The sequence below is a fragment of the Solanum stenotomum genome, chromosome 1 (assembly GCF_019186545.1).
Source record: "Solanum stenotomum isolate F172 chromosome 1, ASM1918654v1, whole genome shotgun sequence".
Lineage (NCBI taxonomy): Eukaryota > Viridiplantae > Streptophyta > Magnoliopsida > Solanales > Solanaceae > Solanum > Solanum stenotomum.
In genome coordinates this window covers 20,357,335-20,378,566 of record NC_064282.1, presented here as the reverse complement: position 1 = coordinate 20,378,566, position 21,232 = coordinate 20,357,335, and the positions used below count along the sequence as shown (strand labels likewise).

At 33.4% G+C, this 21,232-nt stretch overlaps 1 protein-coding gene across 7 annotated transcripts; it reads left to right on the top strand.

Moving 5' to 3' along the window:
- Positions 1-4,059: 4,059 nt before the first annotated feature.
- LOC125862510 (myosin-12) lies at positions 4,060-16,875 on the top strand. 7 transcript variants are annotated; one of them, XM_049542645.1, is made up of 40 exons: positions 4,060-4,325; positions 4,425-4,553; positions 5,131-5,274; positions 5,367-5,512; positions 5,594-5,750; positions 5,837-5,895; positions 5,998-6,157; positions 6,243-6,392; positions 6,478-6,614; positions 6,692-6,838; positions 7,612-7,713; positions 7,796-7,853; positions 7,951-8,052; positions 8,139-8,176; positions 8,339-8,465; positions 8,543-8,713; positions 8,804-8,935; positions 9,050-9,156; positions 9,381-9,441; positions 9,569-9,746; positions 10,032-10,237; positions 10,512-10,631; positions 10,744-10,842; positions 11,228-11,443; positions 11,863-12,002; positions 12,119-12,220; positions 12,605-12,716; positions 12,804-12,890; positions 13,000-13,056; positions 13,161-13,331; positions 13,443-13,598; positions 13,669-13,875; positions 13,962-14,111; positions 14,202-14,272; positions 14,365-14,464; positions 14,543-14,599; positions 14,682-14,738; positions 15,002-15,082; positions 16,321-16,403; positions 16,473-16,875. In XM_049542645.1, the coding sequence occupies exons 1-40, from the start codon at positions 4,323-4,325 to the stop codon at positions 16,594-16,596; spliced, it is 4,704 nt and encodes a 1,567-aa protein (XP_049398602.1). In that variant the 5' UTR covers positions 4,060-4,322; the 3' UTR covers positions 16,597-16,875. The 7 variants fall into 7 exon arrangements, with proteins under 7 accessions (XP_049398602.1, XP_049398585.1, XP_049398593.1 ...); XM_049542628.1 differs by having other exon boundaries at positions 13,666-13,875; XM_049542636.1 differs by having other exon boundaries at positions 12,991-13,056; positions 13,449-13,598.
- The last annotated feature ends 4,357 nt before the right edge of the window (positions 16,876-21,232 follow it).

Here is a 21,232-nt window from a genome sequence, read left to right as displayed (position 1 = left end):
TATATATTAAAGAATAGCATTTCTTTTACTTAAAAATGCACGATCAAGTGATGATCATATTATTTTAATTGATATGAAATTTATAATTGCTATAGACATGACATTTATATTGGAGTTTTGGTGGATTTGATTCTTGGAGTTATTTTGTTGACCTCCACTTTCTTGCCATATCTTTTCAACAAATCCTAACAACCAGAAAAGCAAACGATGAAATGGAAATTTGATTTGTTGAATACAATAATATTTTTGCATAAAAATAAAGTTAAGTAACATCATTCATTCAACAACATAAAGTGCTTCTAGTTAGAAAAATATTATTTATGTCTCAATTTATGTGACACAATTTGAATTTCGAAAGTTAAACATTTTAAGTTTGATCATCAATTTGGACATGGAATTTTCAAGTACATAAAAAGTACTTTAAATTAAAATAATTGACAATTTAAAATATTTAAAACATATATATTAAAAAAATTAGGATAAAAAAGGCTAATTCTGAATGTCCATTTCAGTTGATGAGCACTAGACACGTTCATTTAAATTCAAAACTCTGATGGTTATATAATGTCTATATTTTAATCCCTGTATTAATCTTTATATAACTTGTTCGTGAACCATTATTTCTACCCCACATCACTAAATTATTCACTCTTCAATTATTTATCTAATTTAAGTTGTAGTAGCTCTTATGAAATATAACTCTATATTATATTCATATGAACAGTTTATATCCCAGCTCTAACTGAAAATAGTTTTGATTTTGCAAAATCAGTTTTTATGCGTGGTTAATTATGATTCGACCACGATAACTAAATCGTTTTTTTAAAAATAAATAGTTCAAATATGTCATTTCAGTTAACAAATAATGGTATGAACGAACCTTTTTTTAAATTAAAATGACATAGATGAGCCAAACTTTTGATGAATGACATAAATGAATCTTTTCTCAAAATTTGATGATATATTTGAATTTTTTCGCTTTAAAAACTAGTCACAATCATCATACTATTCATTCCCAAATAATAGTGTACCTAAATGTCGAAAATAATTGCACCTTATTTCATCTTCAGAAAGAAACGGGGAATATTATTGGCCCCTTATTATTAAACTACACTAGATTCATGCTTCTTAATTAGTCTTGTCATTCTTTTTATGAAAAAAAAAAACCAAAATCTTCTAAATAAATTCCTAAGGTATATGGTGAGTAAAATATTTATTTTATGAAATAGAAATTAGATAGAAGGCACAACTTATGAAAGTACAAGGTTAATTGGACTTGGTACAATAGTACAAAATTTTAAATTATTTAAACAATTGGTCATGAAGCCCATCAATACTTATTATATTAAAATATTAAAATTGAAGGAATATTTTTGAAAAATTGAAATATTAAGTTTCACTATCTAAAAGATATAACAGTGACATCATTTTTTTTCAACTTTTATATTTCTTTTTAGCTAGTGGCTGGGGAGAGTCAATGACTACTCATAGTTACGAGTTGCGACACTTTCCACCTATTTTTTGGACCGAAGATAAAATAAAATACAAGTTAGAATTGATGTTTTCATTTTCTTAAAAAAAATAATAATACTTCTAAATTGTCCACAGTGGGACATCTTATTACATTATAAAAGGGAAGAAAAAAAAAAGAGAGGAAGAAATGTTTATACTTTTAGACTAGCTTTTAAAAAGTTTAAATATCTTCATAAAACTTATATCTGTCAATATATTAATTTCGTATATTTTTCCTCAAAAATCATACTCTATTTAAAAAGTATTCGTGCCGACACTACACACAAAAACCCACACACATTTTGTGTCCCACAAAATTTGTTATTATTTGTTATTATTATAGATGTTTTAGTAGTACCAACTTTGTAACTAATTCTATTGCAAAACCACTATAATTATATATATGCTATTTTGTTAAACACAAGAAAACTTTAAAATTTTCTCAATATTTATTTATTCAACCCTCTATTTTTATTAACAGTGAAAAAGTTGTGTAAAAAGATGGAGGAGTGAAAAAATAAAAACTATACAAAATAATGTTTGATTGTTATTTTTCTACCTAATGTCCAGTATTCATATTAAAACTCGATTATATTCAAATTTACGTCGTGTAAGACCCTATTCGATAAAGGCTTCCTAACAAAAAAATTTCCAACACTCAAAACTCAAACATAAAACATTTGATTAAACAAAAAAAACACCCTCATACATCCTTTGATACAAAATAATATTTGTGTGATGCCAATAATCATTACAAAGAAGCGAAAAGTGGAAGGCCTACCAATTAGGCACCGTCCTAAGGGCGGCAAAGATTCTATAAGCATTCTAGTTTTTCCACTACATACTTATGCAAGCCAAATTGATTATTAACGATAAATTTAAATAATATGAGATAATAAAATTTAAAAAATAATCAAATAATATAATATTTAAATTAGTAATACAATACAACCATTCAAACAAGTTAATGAAATATTATTATAAGAAATATATATTATAACATAACATGAAAAAATGATTAAAATAAATAAATATTATGATAATAACCACAGCACACCCTAGTATTAATATACTTTAATAGTCATTATTAGTCAATTTAATACAAAAACATTTAACTAGTTAAAGGATTAAGAAAAGTACTAATTGCCAACTCTTTAAACAAAATATCCACTTTTTCTCCACTAATTATAAAAAAATAAAGAAAGAGAGGGAAGGAATGAAGAAAGCTTAGTTGGAAGGGACCCAACATGACAACCTTTTCTCCCATGTGAAAGGACTCAACAAATCTCTATACCCACCGCCCTAAATGAATGGAAATAGATTTCCAAATTCATAATCTTTAGCCTCCTCCTATGACTAGTCAGTCCAAAATATTGGTGAGCTATTTTAATAAGGCAAAATATGAGGGACCCCCACCCACCCTCTATCATATCATACATACCCCATAAACTCTCTCTTCTAAGGTTTTGGTACACTTCAAAAAAAGATAATTTAATAGTCTTAATCATAAAGAGTATTTGTCTAAGCTATCATTTTTAGTCCATTAATACTTCTTTAAAATGTTATATATGTTTTACCAAAATGAATAATATTGGGAGTATTTGAGTTTTTAAGTTGATCTAGTGGCAGCTACCTTTTTAGCTTCTGTACATATCTTTTCTACAACTACAATCCCCATGCTTTTACCTTTTTTGATCCCTCAATGACACCTTTCTGTATGATTGTCATTTCAAGATTTTGCCCATTCTTATATTGGTAAAGCCAAAATAAGTGAAAAGACCTGAATGCTAATGTTGTAAAGCTGAAATTTTTGGAAAATCTTGAAATCAATAGTAGATCAAAATGGAAAAAGTCTACAATTTCATGTAACATATCAAGAATTGATGTAACTATGAGAAAATCCACAACATAAATCTTAAAATATTTATTAAGAAGTTTTGAGAATCTTGAAAGCTTTTTAACATAGTCATAATACCTGCCTGCTGCTGAATTTGACAGAGATCCCAGGTGGTAAAAGAGTTAACCTGGAAAAAAAGAGGATAGAAACAGATGAAAGTAGAGAGCCCAGTTAAGATGGGGTAGCTAAGGCATTAAGTGGGGCATTTCTGTAGTGAATTTAGATCTAATCATCTTTAAACCCTCTATAGATTTAAGAGAAAGTAAAGCCAGCATTAATTATGCAAAAAGAGACCACCTTCAGTCATATATTAACTATAGTTTGTATACATTAATCAGACCTGGTCCAACACACAGTGCTTTTGGTAATGCACAGCATCATGATAAACACCCTGGCCCTTCACTGCATAGCATAAGTCATAGATAGAGAATAAATCTTAAAATAAAAACAAAGAACTATTTTATTAAGGTACCAATTGGAAAATGATTTTTCCTTTATATTTAAGCAATGTATATACACAAATAGACAACCCAAAAGTAGCAGAAGTTTCTGTATGTCAAAGTTGTATAGCTGCCAAATCAGCATCCTATGTGGACTTGGAGGAATAAAAGGTGACAGGAGGTGGGGAAGGGGATGGTGAAGGGGTGATTACTCTGCCTTTTGCTTTTGAGTTACCACACCATCTTCATTACCTCTGCTTTTAGCCTGCTTTGAAACATTCTTTTTTTTGTTCACTTTTTTTTATTACTTTCCTGTTTCTACATTCATCTATTCATCATTCCCTTAAGAGCACCACATTCTCCCTGAAATTCATTTCTCTTCCCTTCTTCCTTTTCTCCCTCTATATCAATTCATCGATCTCTTATAACAATTCTCCTTTGAGTTCCATGATCAAATAGTCTCAACTACTGCCATGGTGAGCTTGTTTATTATGATCAATAGTTTATCTTGTTCTGTTTCAATTGATGAAGGACTTATCAATTGTTGACCTCTGTAATGATCTTTTGTGATTCAGGGAACTCCTGTAAACATCATAGTTGGATCCCAGGTGTGGATTGAGGATCCTGATGATGCCTGGATTGATGGAGAAGTCACAGAAATTAAAGGCTCAAATGCCACAGTAGCCACAACTAATGGGAAGACGGTAAGCAGTCTTATTCTAATCAATAAGTTCAGAGCCTCACAGAAATTTGATGTTGATAGCATCTTTCAGGGAATATACTATGATTGCAAAAAAAGGATGTCTGAACAATACTAGTGTCAAAAAGTAGATGTAGTATAATATCAAAGTTATACTGTATGGTATATGAAAATTAGGACCTTATTAGCTTTAATAAGCTTATTGAAACACATACAACCTGGAATAGAAGTTCCCCAAAAAATGAAATTGGTCATGGAACAAATAGGAATGTAATAGTTCAATATGATCAATCAGATATAAAACAACAAAGGACTTTTTTCCTGTCTACTGTCGCACATTCTTGGAAAACAATCGAATTGAGGGTTCATACCTGTAGGGCAGCTTATGCAGCTTTTCCTTTTGCCTTAAGCAGATGTATTAATGATTTTCATGATAGGTGTACTCTGCTATGAAGATTTAGGAATGTGGTCCCTTGATATTTTTAGGATGCAATAATCACGACTTCTACAAACTAAAGTTTTCAACATGCGAACAATGAAAATCTAATTATATTAAGACATTGAACTACTTTCTGCTTCAGACAGTTGCTTCTATTTCTAGCATATACCCAAAGGATACCGAAGCACCACCATCTGGGGTTGATGACATGACCAAGTTAGCTTATCTCCATGAGCCTGGCGTTCTGAATAACCTTGCTTGTCGGTATTCTCTAAATGAGATATATGTAAGTCATACTTTTCAGTCGATGATGAACTTCACAAAGAGTAGCTACAGAAAACAAGTCTTATTGATGTAAAAATATCCACAATCTTGCAGACTTACACGGGGAATATCCTAATTGCGGTCAATCCATTTCGGAGACTTCCACATCTGTATGATACCCATATGATGCAGCAATACAAGGGAGCCCCATTTGGAGAGCTAAGTCCACATCTTTTTGCAGTGGCAGATGCCTGTTATAGGTAAATCAGAAGTGCAACTGAAATTATTTGGTTATGCCAAGCAAGAAATGAACAACTTGCCTAATCTAACAAGTTTGTCAGGGCATTGATAAATGAGCATGGCAACCAGTCTATCTTGGTCAGTGGAGAGAGTGGTGCTGGTAAAACTGAGACAACGAAAATGTTAATGAGATATCTCGCGTTTATGGGTGGAAGGTCTGGCACTGAAGGAAGAACAGTCGAGCAACAAGTTTTGGAGGTGGGCAATAATTGCTCTTTACTACTATACTCGAATGATCTGCAAGTTAACAATGCAAATGCAAATTCATATTTCTTCTTTTTCAGTCCAACCCAGTTTTAGAAGCATTTGGGAATGCAAAGACTGTGAAGAACAACAATTCCAGGTAAACCAAAAATGACATCAGAGATTTTATCACTATTATATTCATTTTGATTTTCATATTCTCTCTCTACAAAAAATTGACATGACTGAGTCGTTGTACCAGTCGCTTTGGTAAATTTGTTGAAATTCAGTTTGATAAGCACGCGAAGATTTCTGGGGCTGCAGTTAGGACATATCTTCTTGAAAGGTCACGTGTTTGCCAAGTCTCAGACCCAGAGAGAAACTACCATTGTTTTTACATGCTTTGTGCTGCACCACCAGAGGTGAGTTCCATGGGACAGCCCATTTGCAAACTCTTTACAAATGATATTGAGCTTCCACCTAGATGATCTACGGAATCTTTTACAGGATGTGAAAAGATTCAAACTTGGGAATCCAAAAACATTTCATTATCTAAACCAAAGTAGCTGTTATGAAGTTGCAAATGTTGACGATGCAAGAGAGTATCTTGAAACCAGAAATGCTATGGATGTTGTTGGAATCGGTCAGGAGGAGCAGGTGTGTGCCCAGAATATAGAAGAAATTGGAAAAATCCCATTATGCACCAAGAATATATTAAAACCTATACTCATCATTTCTGTAGGAAGCTATATTTCGTGTTGTAGCTGCAATACTCCATCTCGGAAACATCAACTTTGTCAAAGGAAAGGAGGCAGATTCCTCCAAACTAAAAGATGAGAAGTCACTTTTTCATCTGAAGACAGCTGCAGAGCTATTCATGTAAGAGGATATACCTTAGTTTACCTCAACTCAGAACTCAAGGCGCTTAAACTTTGAACTAATAAACATATGCACAGGTGTGATGAGAAGGCACTAGAGGACTCACTTTGTAAGCGTGTCATTGTAACTCCTGATGGAAACATCACAAAACTACTGGATCCAGCAGCTGCAACCACGAGCAGGGATGCCCTGGCAAAGACCGTATACTCCAGATTGTTTGACTGGTAAGCAATATATAGAATGTGGCTCCCAGACTAAGTCTCTTCCTGGCTGCAAAACTGTGGGTGGTATCTAAGCTCATGATAGGGGAACATCTTAATACTAACAAAGCAAAAAAGAACTTTCTCGACTCCAAACAATTGGATACTTACGGCATTAACAGCCAGGGAGAGAAAAAGTTACAAGTTTATTGTGAAAGAAATACAGAATAACCTGGAACCTGATAGGCAATAACATTTACTGCACATGAATGTGACTTTATATATGTCGCAACTTTTTCCTAATGAAGCTCTGGATAATCACAGGAAGCCACAAATAATGCATAATTATACCAAAATTTTCTAATTCTCTTGTCACTATAATTCTGATTATAAAGAATAAAGTAATAACTAATTGGGGCTTCTCATAAAGAACAAAAGAGATTCAACGTATAGAAGAGTGATCAGACAGGATTGAAGATAATGGAGAATTTTTCTAGCTGAAATTTCTTATTGTGATTGAATGATGTTATGTATGTTTCAAGCCTGGTTTCCTATTTTAGTTTCAAATTTTGAAACCAACCCATAGTAGTGTTTTGTGTCCTGTTGACATGCAGATAGTCAATCTCTAGAAGAATGATGACTGCTTGCCACAGTGAGTCAGAATCATATTAGTTCAAAAAGACATACAGAAATTCTATTTTTTGAGTTTATTAGCATTATCTAGCATAACTCTAGATTCAGCTACACGAAAAAACAACATTCAAAATGAAATCCTTTTGACAGCTTCTATGTGGCAGGCTTGTGGACAAGATAAACAATTCAATTGGACAGGATCCTGAAGCAAAAAGCATAATTGGCGTCCTTGATATATATGGCTTTGAGAGCTTCAAAATCAACAGGTTTGGATACTTGTTTTCTCGACTTCTAAGTATATAAAATCTTTACCTCAAACTTAACAGCTCGTTTAATGCTTAACCTCAGTTTTGAGCAATTCTGCATCAACCTAACAAATGAGAAGTTGCAGCAGCATTTTAACCAGGTAAATCATGAGAACCTTTATTCACTCTTCAGTGCCTTCATTTTTCACTCCCATTTAAAATAAAGTAGAATATTAAATAGAAACTCTGTTTTTACAGCACGTATTCAAGATGGAACAAGACGACTATACGACAGAAGAAATCAACTGGAGTTATGTGGAGTTTGTAGATAACCAAGATGTTTTAGATCTTATTGAGAAGGTACCCTCATTCTGACTGCAGACATTTTTGTCACACTATTTTAATTTAACAAGCAAACCTTTGATAACCTTGCATCAAATTTGCAGAAACCTGGAGGCATTATTGCTCTTCTTGATGAAGCTTGGTACGCAAACTTCCTCTTTTCAACACCATAACTACCTGTGAAAGTAGGATAATTTGCTAGACAAAGTCATTAAATTCTCAAAACACAGTGTATAACGTCTTTTTCCTGAATTATAAAGAATGATTGAAGGAGAAGATATAACTTAATTTTTTTCTTGCACAGTATGTTCCCAAAAGCAACTCATGAGACATTTGCCCAAAAGATGTACCAGACATACAGAGCCCATAAACGGTTTAGCAAGCCAAAACTTGCTCGTACTGACTTTACAATCAATCATTACGCTGGTGATGTATGTTAACTTGAGATATTTGGTCATTCAATTGTCAGTCAAAGAATTCTGGTCATCTTAAATCTTTGATCAAACAGGTTACTTACCAAGCAGATCACTTCCTTGACAAAAATAAGGACTATGTGATAGCAGAATTTCAAGCTCTTCTGATGGACTCAAAGTGCTTTTTCGTTGCAAACCTCTTCCCTCCATTGCCCGAAGAATCGTCCAAGCAGTCCAAGTTCTCATCCATCGGCACACGGTTTAAGGTAAGTCTATAAACAGGACAGAAACAAGTATACTTACTTCAGAAAATCCTATGAACCTGATTTATTTTCGAACGGAACTTCAATTTGCAGCAACAACTGCAATCTTTAATGGAGACCTTGAGCACTACAGAGCCACATTACATCAGATGTGTAAAGCCCAATACAGTTCTAAAGCCAGGAATATTTGAGAACATGAATGTATTAAACCAATTAAGATGTGGGGTAAGTTAAAGTGCTCCATGTACTTTTTGGTGCTTTAATTTTCTACTCTCAATCAGAAAATATGTGATTCTTCATAGTTCTCTCTCTGACAAACCTTTCATGACACTTTTGCAGGGTGTCTTAGAGGCGATCAGGATAAGTTGTGCAGGATACCCAACGAAAAGAACATTCGATGAGTTCCTTGACCGCTTTGGAACGTTAGCTCCAGATGTTCTTGACGGGTATATATCACAATCGGTTATAACTTGGTTTCACATCTTAAATCCTTTTCAGGAAGAAACAAATACTGGAAGTTTGAGGCAGGGAGAAATATATTATACACTAGTAGTAGCAATACCATATTTGCAGCAAACAGTCTTCTTTAGACTCATAAACGTTATTGTATGTACATGAATAGCATCAACATACTGATATATCACAAGCTAATCCCCTTTCGTTGAAGCAGATGTGATGAGAAGTCAGCATGCATTGCAATTTGTGATAGAATGGGCTTAAAGGGTTATCAGGTATTACACCTAGACTATTGCCATACTTCTTATAAACAGAAATAAACCATTTCCACAAAACTGGACATAAAATTGCACATTTTATGGATTTGTTCATGAAATAGAGTCTTCTATCTATTTTATTCAGATTGGGAAAACCAAAGTTTTTCTCAGAGCCGGGCAGATGGCTGAATTAGATGCCAGAAGAACAGAAGTTCTAGCTCATGCTGCAAAGCGCATTCAGAGACAAATTCGAACATATCTTACCCGAAAGGAGTTCATAGCCCTAAAGAGAGCTACAATTCATTTCCAGAAACTTTGGAGAGGTAACTTGTACCGCAATGATACAAATGACCACTCATTTATGGTAAAAATCAGAAGTGTCAGCATAATATGTGCAACAACAAGATTGGCACTTTTTGCATACATGCTGATTTGACATATTCTAGTTTTGGCATGTTCTGAATTTTCCCTAAAATAGGGTTCCAACTACTTTTCTTAATATTAATCTTACAAATATGTTAATCAACACAATGCTACATTAGCTTTCCCATTTTTATATGGTGTTCTTGTCGGGACTTTGAGAAAAAAATTATGTTCTACCTACCCAGCACAACTTGCCAGAGTGCTATATGAACAAATGAAAAGGGAAGCTGCTTCAATCCGCATACAGAAACATGCGCGTTCTCATTCAGCAAGAAAATCTTACAAGGAATTACAGGCAGCAGCTGTAGTCATTCAAACAGGGATGAGAGCTATGGCAGCACGAAATGAATATAGGCAGAGGAGGAGAAATAAAGCAGCTAAAATAGTTCAGGTAATTAGATTGCACCAAAAAAGGTGAATTTGCATCCTACGTTCATTCATCTGACAAAAGTTATTTCAAGGTAAACAGAATAAGAAAACCACATCTAAAGAGGGTCCAAATCTATTTTTTACTGTCAGTATTTGCTTCCTGAAACTAACCTTCTGTTGGGCACTAATATGAAGATAATCAGAAGTTACCTTATTACCTCATATTCAATTGTAAGACTGATTATAAAAAGACATAACATTGCCTTATTTTCTTACTTCGTCTTTTATTTTTGCAGACTCAATGGAGAGGATTCCATGCCTTCTCAACTTATAAACAGAAGAAAAAAGCAAGTCTTTCACTTCAATGTCTCTGGAGAGGCAGGTTAGCGAGGAAGGTGCTTCGGAAATTGAGGATGGTGAGTGTTTCTTGTTTAGTGAAAAGATTGGCATTACTGCTTATTCAAATCCATTGAAGTGCCACTATATCTGCTATATGTTAACTGGCATAAAAAATCTTCTCCAATGCAGGATGCAAGAGATACTGGGGCACTTAAAGAAGCAAAGGATAAACTGGAAAAGCGTGTCGAGGAGTTAACATGGCGATTAGATTTTGAAAAACACTTGAGGGTATGTACAATCAATATGCTTGCTCTAAACGGAAACAGCATAACAGTCGAAAATACCCAAGAGCAATGCTTCTATTATAGTTGCCTGAAACTCAATAAAATAGAGTTGTTTGAGACCAAATGTTATAGAGTTGGGGGCTCACTAGATTGGCACACATAGTGAAGGCCAAAGGAAACATCATTAGTGCATCACAGTCAGTCAGAGTATACTTACATGACTGCATAAATTATAACTCTGACTTGTGCTAACACTTGGGATGAGAGAGAATTTTCACTTGTGAAGAAATGTAGATTTTTGGCAATTAGAGTTTTCTTACACTATCAGTAAACAGTAAATGATTTTATGACATAGTAATAGTAAGAACCAAAACACTGTGTTTCTCCAGATTGATCTCGAAGAAGCAAAGGGGCAAGAAATTTCAAAATTGCAAAAAGCCTTACAAGAAATGCAAACGCAACTAGACGAAGCCCATGATGCAATTATTCATGAGAAAGAAGCAGCAAAGATAGCCATTGAACAAGCTCCTCCAGTTATCAAGGAGGTACCAGTGATTGACAACACCAAAGTGGAGAAGCTGACAGAGGAAAACAACAAACTCGAGGTAAAATCAAAAAACATAATTCTATGCATTTACAGTAATTGGTACAGCATCGAGCCGTTCCAAAAACCTTTGGAGTTTGTTTGCGAAGTAAGAAGTCAAGTGAGATGATAAAAACATGCAGAAACTTAGTCATAACCACCTCCCCAAAGAAAGGGGTTTGAAACAAAGAAAAGTTCCATTAAGATATTTGACCATATAAGGAAAATTCTGGAAATCAATGTAGTCAATAAAAAGCGGGAAGATAAAAATTTATTTGAGTTATGAAGATTATCCATACTTAAAATGTAAAACAAAAACTTTCACAATTAAAACAAGAAAATCCACTCACTGCAATCTCTGCAGCAGAATACATATACGTCATAAATTAGTGTGCTTCTAACAGCATCACATCTGATGCAATTTACCTGTCATATATTCAGGAAGAAATCAGAGAGCTCAAGAAGAGAGTAGAAGACTTCGAACAGAGCTACAACGAAGTTGAAAAAGAATGCCAGGCCACACGTAAAGAGGCAGAAGAATCTCAGCTAAGAGTTTCGGAGTTCCAAGAGTCCATAGAAAGGTAGTTCCTTTACTTCTTTGTGTAGTATGTTGAAGTGACTGAAGCTTGAAAATAATACAAATTGAATTACTATGAAACTTATTGTCTTACTTGTTCTTCTTAATATTTATTTTCAGATTACAACTGAATCTATCCAACCTTGAATCGGAGAATCAGGTTCTCCGTCAGCAGGCTTTAGTAGCATCAACAAATGAGGCCCTTTCTGATGAAATGGACATGTAAGTATACACATCTTGGAACAACCTATGCAAGCTAAAATGTTGCGACTATGCACCAAGAAAAGCTAGAGAAGATAGTTATCCTTCATTTAGAAGACAGATAGTACACTTATATCTACGTTGATATCTCAATGAAACAGGCTCATATTTCACAATCGACACTTTAATTTGAGCATAAAAATATGGACATAAACCCAGAGAAACAATTTACACTGTTTGTGTAAGTTTTACAAGATATAATTGCTTCAAGAATACTTACCTGGACTTATTTCTAAAAGAATGGAACAATATCCTTGAGAAACTTTTAATCTTGAGTTAGCTTCCAGAGATAATAACATTTTATTATATAGAATTCAAATGAAGTTGATTTTTCCTCTTAATCAGACTCAAGAACAAGATTAAAGACTTGGAGTCAGAAAACGAGCTTCTCCGCACTCAAAGGGTAGTTGTGGAGCAAGTAGTAAGTTCTGATGATCGGGCACCTAAAGGGCTTGAGGTAAGCTAAAATTTCCTCCTTTTTCATTGCAAGTATCTTAACTTGTAGAACTGCAAACGCCACTCATTCCTGACTGGGTAATTTCAGACCGTTGATATCACACATCCAGCTGATAATGAACATCAAACAGAGGAAGTGCATGAAGAAATGAAAGTAGAACAACAAATACCTAAGGTATATAAGCTTCTCACCAATGGCTGTTAGCCTGTTATTCACTAAAGGACCATAACAGTCAGAAAATGCTAATTCTAAATGATACCTAAATTCTTTCTGGCTTCTGCAGGATTCTAGCCCTCCCATCTCTTTAATTAAGCAAAGATCCTTGACAGATAGGCAGCAGGCAAGTAAAAGAAACTTGAACTTTACAAGTTGATCTGATAGATAAAGTTGTGATGCTTTTGTAGTCATCGCTGATTACTTCTGTTTTCATTCTTCAATAATCAGGAAAACCATGATATACTGATAAAGTGCCTTGCGGAAGACAAGCGATTTGACAAGGGAAGACCAGTAGCTGCATGCACCCTGTACAAAGCACTTCTGCAGTGGAGATCCTTTGAAGCAGAAAAAACGAATATATTTGATAGGATTATTCATACCATCCGATCATCTATAGAGGTGAAATTTTACTATGATCCATAGTTGACTAGGAATGGTCCTAATGAATGATCAAATCTAAATCAATTTAGACTCCCTATTGACAAAAATTTATTGACATTTCCAATGAAGGATCAGGATAACACCGGTGATCTAGCCTACTGGCTGTCAACATCTTCAACTCTGTTGTTCCTTTTGCAAAGCACAATTAAAGCTGGTAATGCACCTACTAGGTCCCCATATCGTAATCGCAGCTCACCAACCACATTGTTTGGAAGAATGGCACAGGTAAATATTCATAGTATAAGTTTTTGACCATGTATAGACATGTAGTTGACATTTCAAGAGTCAACAGCAGGGTTTTCGTTCAACTTCATTAAGCATGGCAATTTCCAGTGGATACAGCGGAATTGAGGGAAGCCCAAATGTCCGAACAAGGATTGAAGCTAAATACCCAGCACTATTGTTTAAGCAACACCTAACTGCTTGTGTTGAGAAAATATATGGAATGATCCGCGACAACTTAAAGAAAGAAATAAGTCCATTTCTTAACCAATGCATACATGTAAGCAAGCACCATTTTTTAACAATACAATCCCTTGTCAGTAATTTTGCAGCAGTCTCAAGGTAAATTCTAAAACTAATTGACAGGCACCAAGATCTGCAAGGATAAAACCTTTAAAAGGATCATCTAGAAGTATACATTCAAACATCATCGCGAAACAACAGGCATCCAGCATACACTGGCAAAACATTGTGAATAGCCTAGACAATACATTAACCATACTCTCAGAAAATAATGTAAGTGAAGTAACATCTTGTTATCAGTTCTCTTAAATCTTATGTCTAGAGAAGCTCTTCAGTTTTCATGAGTGGCATCTGTGTTTTCAGGTCCCTTCCACCATTACAAGGAAAATACTCAGTCAGGTGTTCTCATACATAAATGTCCAGCTTTTCAACAGGTATTCAGCTAGTATTCCAAATTAACTGTTTTCACCTTAGAAGTAACCTGAATGTCCTCAATCCTAATGTAAGACATATGAAAACTTTTCAGCTTGTTGCTTCGCCGTGAATGCTGCTCATTTAGCAATGGGGAATATCTGAAGGCGGGTCTGCAAGAACTGGAAAGTTGGTGTTCCAAAGCAACAGAACAGGTAAACAAAAGTTGTTCAGAGTAATAACCTGATGTTCAAATAAAAGAAACAACGTTTTAATTCGTTCTTATGAAACAGTATGCTGGATCTTCGTGGGATGAACTTCAACACATAAGGCAAGCTGTAGGATTTCTGGTAAGCTATCATCCAGACTCTCACTCTGTAAGCAGATCTCCTCATAGCTGAGTACTTAAATTATCATGCCTCCACCTCGCAGGTGTTGCATCAAAAATCTCAAAAGGCATTGGATGAGATCACGAATGACCTCTGCCCGGTAATTAACTTCTGTTCTTAAAAAGAAAAATCAAAGTCCCCACAACTTCCCTCCTAACTACTTTTTCTTTTGGTTTTCTAAAAAGAAAAAGACTTCACTTCTCATTTCAAGATCACTAAGAGGCTAAGTGACAACGATATTAGAATTTAGACATAGAGGAGTATAAGTATGACTTTTTTAATAAGAGGATTCTAGCTATGATTAGAACTCAGAATCGAAAACTCAACTCTATATCCTGTTGCTTTTTTCCCCTTTTCTCTTAGATGTTGAGCATTGCACAAATATATCGCATTGGAACTATGTTCTGGGACGACAAATATGGAGCCCATGGTTTATCGCCAGAGGTAAGAACTCTTCTTCAGTGTGTTACTAGAGGTACTCTAAGCTTCATGAGAGTTGGTACAGGTATTCAAGGTTTTGTCAGTTTGGCGCCAATGGTCCGCAACCAGCTGGTCATGCAACACATGCACATATTATCATGTAAAAGTAAAAAACTAAGAATCAACACATGCATAAGACTTCTTCTCTTATTATAAGAAAATTATCAGTGAAGAACAAAAATACAAGATGTCCTCAAATAGCAAAATATAGATAAAGCAAACATTAAATAAAAGCAGCCCACCAATCTTCTTAAAGTGCGTCTAAGCTCTGCTGGAGAGAAATTGTTATGAATCTTTAAGGAAGGATCGATTCACAGGAGCGATATATGCATCAGCTCGTTAAAGGGAGGCTGAAACCTTAGAGTTCATTAAAAGAGAGAACACCGATCTCTTCAACTCTTCAAAGGGAGACTGAAACCTTAGAGTTCAATGGAAGAGAGAACTCTAATCTCCTGCTTTTTGCTGAAAAATAACTTACTGATTTATTAATCAAAAGCCCCTTTAAATAGGAGTATTATTACATCTATAGGAAGTCTAATACTTACGGAAGTAGTAGACCTAAATCCTATTCCAAACTAATAACTATAACTTGACCTAATCCTTATGAAACTCTGAAACACAAACCCTATTCTAGAATAATAAATAAAGCAACTAAAAATATAATTAAATACTTAAATTAATGACTTCCAACGCATCCCTAACAGAAATCCCATCACCTTCTTCAACAGAGAGGCCAAGAGTGCTCTGCAGCTTGACACATGCACTAGAAAATGCTTTCTACTGAAGCACTCTTGCGTTATTCTCACATCAACAGTGAAAGACTTACCTCCTTTATGTTCCAGAACAACTTTAATGATTACTAAAACATCCAAAGGCCGTGGATAGCACATGATTCTCTCAATGTTGCAAAAGGTTTCATCATAGCTCCCTAGAGAAAAAGATCACATATTTAGCTTCTTTACGGCTTTAGCCTTAGAAGTAAGGCAATGACAATGCAAGAAAATCATGTCGAAATTAATTTTGTTCTTAACCATTTCTTTCCCTCCTCTAAGTTAATAGTCTTATTGAATCTGTTCACAAAAAGTTATAAAAGACCAGACAAAAGCAACACTGAGCAAACACTTGAGTAGACCTCGGATAGATATTTTTCAAGACTCAAGAGAACTGCTTCTTTGTTCAGTTGATCATTTTTGAAATTTCAGGTCATAAGCAAGATGAGAGCACTAACATTGGAAGACTCAGCCAGCATTCCAAATAATACATTCTTGCTTGATGTGGATTCAAGGTAATTAACTTTAAACACATGAAAGACACTGACTTGCTTTCTTCAACTAACAAATCTTCCAAATTACAGCATACCATTCTCTATAGAAGAAATATCGCGATCCTTCCAGAATATCAACTTGTCTGATGTGGAACCACCTCCCCTCCTTTGTCAAAGATCAGATTTTCAGTTCCTGCTGCAGGCAGCAGCATAAAAGTTTTGGACATTTTCTTTTGATTTTACACAGAAAGAAAATGATAGTTATAGGATTTGATTGATTGAAATTCTTTCTTTTGTTGATTGGTAAAATAGAGAGTGGTGAGTTTTCAAAAATGTAAATCTTTTCGGTTTCGTGTTTCATATTTATTTTCGTCACCGAAGTGATGATTCTACAAAATATTGTATTGTGAAGACCTGTTGTATTATATGTTGAGAGAGTGTAGTAAAGAAAAACACATCCAAAGTTTCAATAGAAAGAAAGAGGTTTTTTCCTATCTGTTTCCTTATTATGCTTGCTATCTTTTTACATTGTTTCATTTCCTACTAACAGCATAACTAACTAAAATATCATCCCATACAGAGATCCCAGAAATGAGTAATTTCAGTTTCCCATTCGAACTTATGGCACATAAATAATCAAACAAGATACATTGGCATTCATGATTTATCAGAAACAATCATCACAGGAATTAAAGTGTTCAACTCAAAATAAAAAGATTCCTAGAATCATGTGCACCTTACATTATCTACCAATGCTTATTTGTAATTTATTTCAATAACTCACATTGGAACCTACACTAAAAGGGTAAAAAGTATAAGCTGCTAGAAATATCAAAAGTATGTTCCAGTATTCTGACAATAGTGCACCAAGAAGCACAAATAGCAGTGCTTATAAAGCATGAAACAAAGACCATTCCATGGTGAAAGCAGGACTAACCTTGAATGAGTAACAACTACATGAGTCTGTCCAGTTCAGTTCTTCTTATTTCGGTTAGGTGAGTTTGAGCAAAGCACCTAAGGGTGTTGCCTAGTGGTCAGTTGAGAGTTGAGGTCTCAGGTTCAAATCTAAATTCTTCTCATTTGTCCTAGCCTTAGTGCACAGTGTTACCTCTGTTGTTGGTGAACACTACATGAACAAAATAGTCAAAAACAATATGGCAAATGAAGTAAAGTTATTGCATTGGAGTGATAGTGCACCTGATGCATTTAAATCAACTTTCAAAAAAGCAATGCAGAAGGCCCTTTTGATATGTAACGAGAAAGCTACCATTAATATGCTTCATGAGATACTCCGGCTACATTAACGGCACAATAATGGAATACAACAGTCACACCAAACAAAACCGCAAAAGTTCCTTATTTTTTCCGATTTCACCATTCTGTATGAGAAGTTTGCTGCTCCTTACATAAATACATTCTCCATTCGCAGAAAACCCAAAAATTGTCGCTGCCGGCCGGTAGTGGATTCCAGATTAAAATTTGGTTCATCCGAACAATTGAATATTCCCAAAGTTTAAAGCTTTCAGGAACAAGTATGGAATTCCATTCAATTTCACTGTGAACTGTGATTCAAAGCTCTGGTATTTTGGTCACTTCACATGTAGTCGTCGTCATTCGTCACCGGCTGGACAAGTTTGATATTTAGTAACTTTTTTAAAGACAAAAATATGCCCCAAGAAAACTAAAATGCCCAGAAGATTTTCCACAATAATCAAATGCAAAAATCAGAGGATCAATTTTTCGATTTCATTGCAAAAAAACAGTTGTTTTGACCAGGATGTCTTAACCCCTAGGTCACTAAAGTCATCGTTTGGGTTCCATATATTTTGGGGGGCCATTTTTTAAAAACAATTACTTATATATGTTATTTTAAAAAAAATTATATGTATTATGAGTGTTATGATTTCTACTAAGGAAATTGCATATGAGATGAAAATAAGCCTGAATTTCGTAAGAATTAGATGAAAATATGGATAGCGAAATCACAAAGTCTCTTGAAGAATCTTTTAGAGTTAATTGTTTTATATATGTAGAGTAGATCAAACTATTTTTTCACTTCAAAATAGTTTGAACCAATTGAAGCATATGGAAATATTTTTTATTTCTTATTTAGTGGTAAAATATTGAGATCACTAGATGATGAGAATTTTAAAAAAATATTGTCTTAACCTTTATCTGTCTTTAACACGTAATAGTTATTTTGATATTGATGGTTTAGATTTATATTTGAATTAAAAGTGTTAAGGGAAATAATATAAGTAGAGATAATGATCTAATGAAAATACCAATCTAATAAAAAGACTTGATTCTTTTCCAAATACACATATTGCTTATAGAATAATGTTAACAGTTCCTGAAACCGTTGTCTCAGCTGAAAGAAGTTTTTTTGAAATAAAAAATTGATTAAATCTTCTTTAAGATCAACAATGTCTCAAGAGAGATTGAATGAATTAGCTAATTATCATTTGAAAAGGAATTATTAAAACAAATTGATTATAAAATAGTACCTAATAACTTCGCATCTAAAATAGCTAGAAAAATAGATTTTAAATAAAAGTATATATGATGAAAAAAATTAAATATTAGGGCCCCTCTCTTAAGTTTTGCTTTAGGCCCCCAATGTTGTTGAGTTGGCTTTGGTTTTTACTCAACGTTACTTTGATTAATTTTCATATAACTCTTTTCGTTATCCAAGCAAGCATTATATCGCTTAAATTGATTGCACGTTCTTCTTGAAACAAGTTCATTAATTGTGCTAGTTGATGTTGAATTTGGTCTCTCATAACTCATGTCTTTGATACCAAGTCCCTCGTTTTGGATCTAGTTATGGAACGTTGCAAGGTAAAATATGATGTTTTCCTCCTACAACATATGGTGTTAGTTCGTTAAGAGAGAACTGCAATCTCTTGAGTTGAAGTACTCAAAAACTTGAATTATTTTCTATTTAAATTTTCTAGGATTGACGGAGAGTTTAAATACATAACTTATAAGATAGGCTAAACTCATCAGTGGCCACTTAAAGTTGACATCATTTTCACTTAGACACTTCAACCCGTGTTTGTTCATTTTAGACACTCAAAGTAAGGTTCTATTGTGTCAGTTTGAAAAACTACTACTACAAGAAAATAGCTACTACTAGAAGAATTTGCAAATAACTACTAGAAAAAAATAATTGTTGCAAGCTAGGTAAACTATTGAATGACTAAGGAGTGATACCATTAATATTAGTAGTTCACCTTCCTCTTTATCGGCCTCATAAAAAATCATAATTTTACTAATTTACTCTTTAAGAAACTTTTTGAAACTTAATAAATTTATTTACACTTTCAAAAGAAAAATTATAAGTGTAAAATGGGGGAAAAAATATACTTTGATTTTATAAATTGACAAATAATTTTACGATAATTATTTATAAAAATAGTGAACAACTAATATGAATCAATGAAGTATTTCTTTTCATATATAACACATAATGTTAGAACATTAGGGACAAAACATGCACGCCAATTAATCTAGGACAAACATATGTTAAAATGTACAAAATGTACAAGTAACGTTTCTAACTTAATTAAGTAAAAAGTTAGACATCGATCTTAATAATTTCAGTTACTTAATTGATGAGAACTTCTTCATTGTTTTTGTTTATTGCATGATAATGGCGTTATGTAACGTGTTTTTCTTGCCTCATTTAGTCGTTTAACTGAACAATTAAAGTAGGTTAATATTAAAAAAAAAACTTAAATAATCTAGTGTTATAAAGATGTGGATATTAAATATATTGGACGTGCAATTATACAAAATCAGATAAAATAAAAAATGATCATATTTTTCAAAAGACGTAGTAGACAAGTAGCTAGTACTCATCGAGGATAAAATGTGATAAAGTCACTTGAGATGATTTAAACATGTCCAACGTTGATCGAAAATTGTGCATTTTAAGGTCAAAAGATAACCCTTTGTTATTGATCGACTAAAAATTGATTTTAACAAATGAAAAGTTGATGGGTCTCTAAAAGTATTCTTATAACGGTCAAAATTATGCCTCACCGCTAAAAAGTGATCGTTAAAAATTACATTTTTGTAGAGGAGGTAAATCTAAAATTACATAAATAGAAAAAGGAAAATTGAAAGACCTACCATTTTTTTTATATCTATATAAACTTAGGTAAAAACAGAACATATATCATAAAAGAAAAAAAATCACAATACATAGTTACATCTAGTAGTTGAGAATATGTCTTATTCAACTTCTATTATTATTAATACAATTATTATTATATATAATTTACTTTTTTTTTAATAATACGAGATCATTTATGATACGAAATATTACACAAATATTAAACGATATTCTTGTATTTTGTTTATATAAATTGAGGAAATATTATATCCAGATTTAATATTGTCCAAAATGTTAATCCATCGAAAGTTATATTTACATGTTTTTCTAAAACACAGATATAATTAAAATGGTTGCCTAATTTAATAAACTAGTAAAATTATTCGCGCTTCGCGCGGGAATTTAACATCACGAAATTTATAAAATAATACTTAAAACCTATCAGTCATTAAAACTAAAACACTATATTATCTTACATACAAGATTACGTAGCAACAAACATTAATAATGTAAAGGAAAATGAAAATTATTACATCTTATCATTTATCCTTAATAACATAAACATAAATTAATAATTGTAAAAATACATGTCAGAATCTGTAACATAAGCAATGGTGTCAGTGAGCTACTCAACATGAGCAAAGTACTTAAATATTTAATTGTGAAGAAGAAGAGGTTCAGAATTTTCGTTGTTTTAAAATGAGAGGAATTCCCTCTATTTATATACAAC

Coding starts and splice junctions, on each gene's coding strand:
- LOC125862510 (XM_049542606.1), top strand. Junction 10,632..10,743: donor TGCTTCGGAAATTGAGGATG/GTGAGTGTTTCT, acceptor TCTCCAATGCAG/GATGCAAGAGATACTGGGGC. Junction 16,404..16,472: donor TTGCTTGATGTGGATTCAAG/GTAATTAACTTT, acceptor TCCAAATTACAG/CATACCATTCTCTATAGAAG.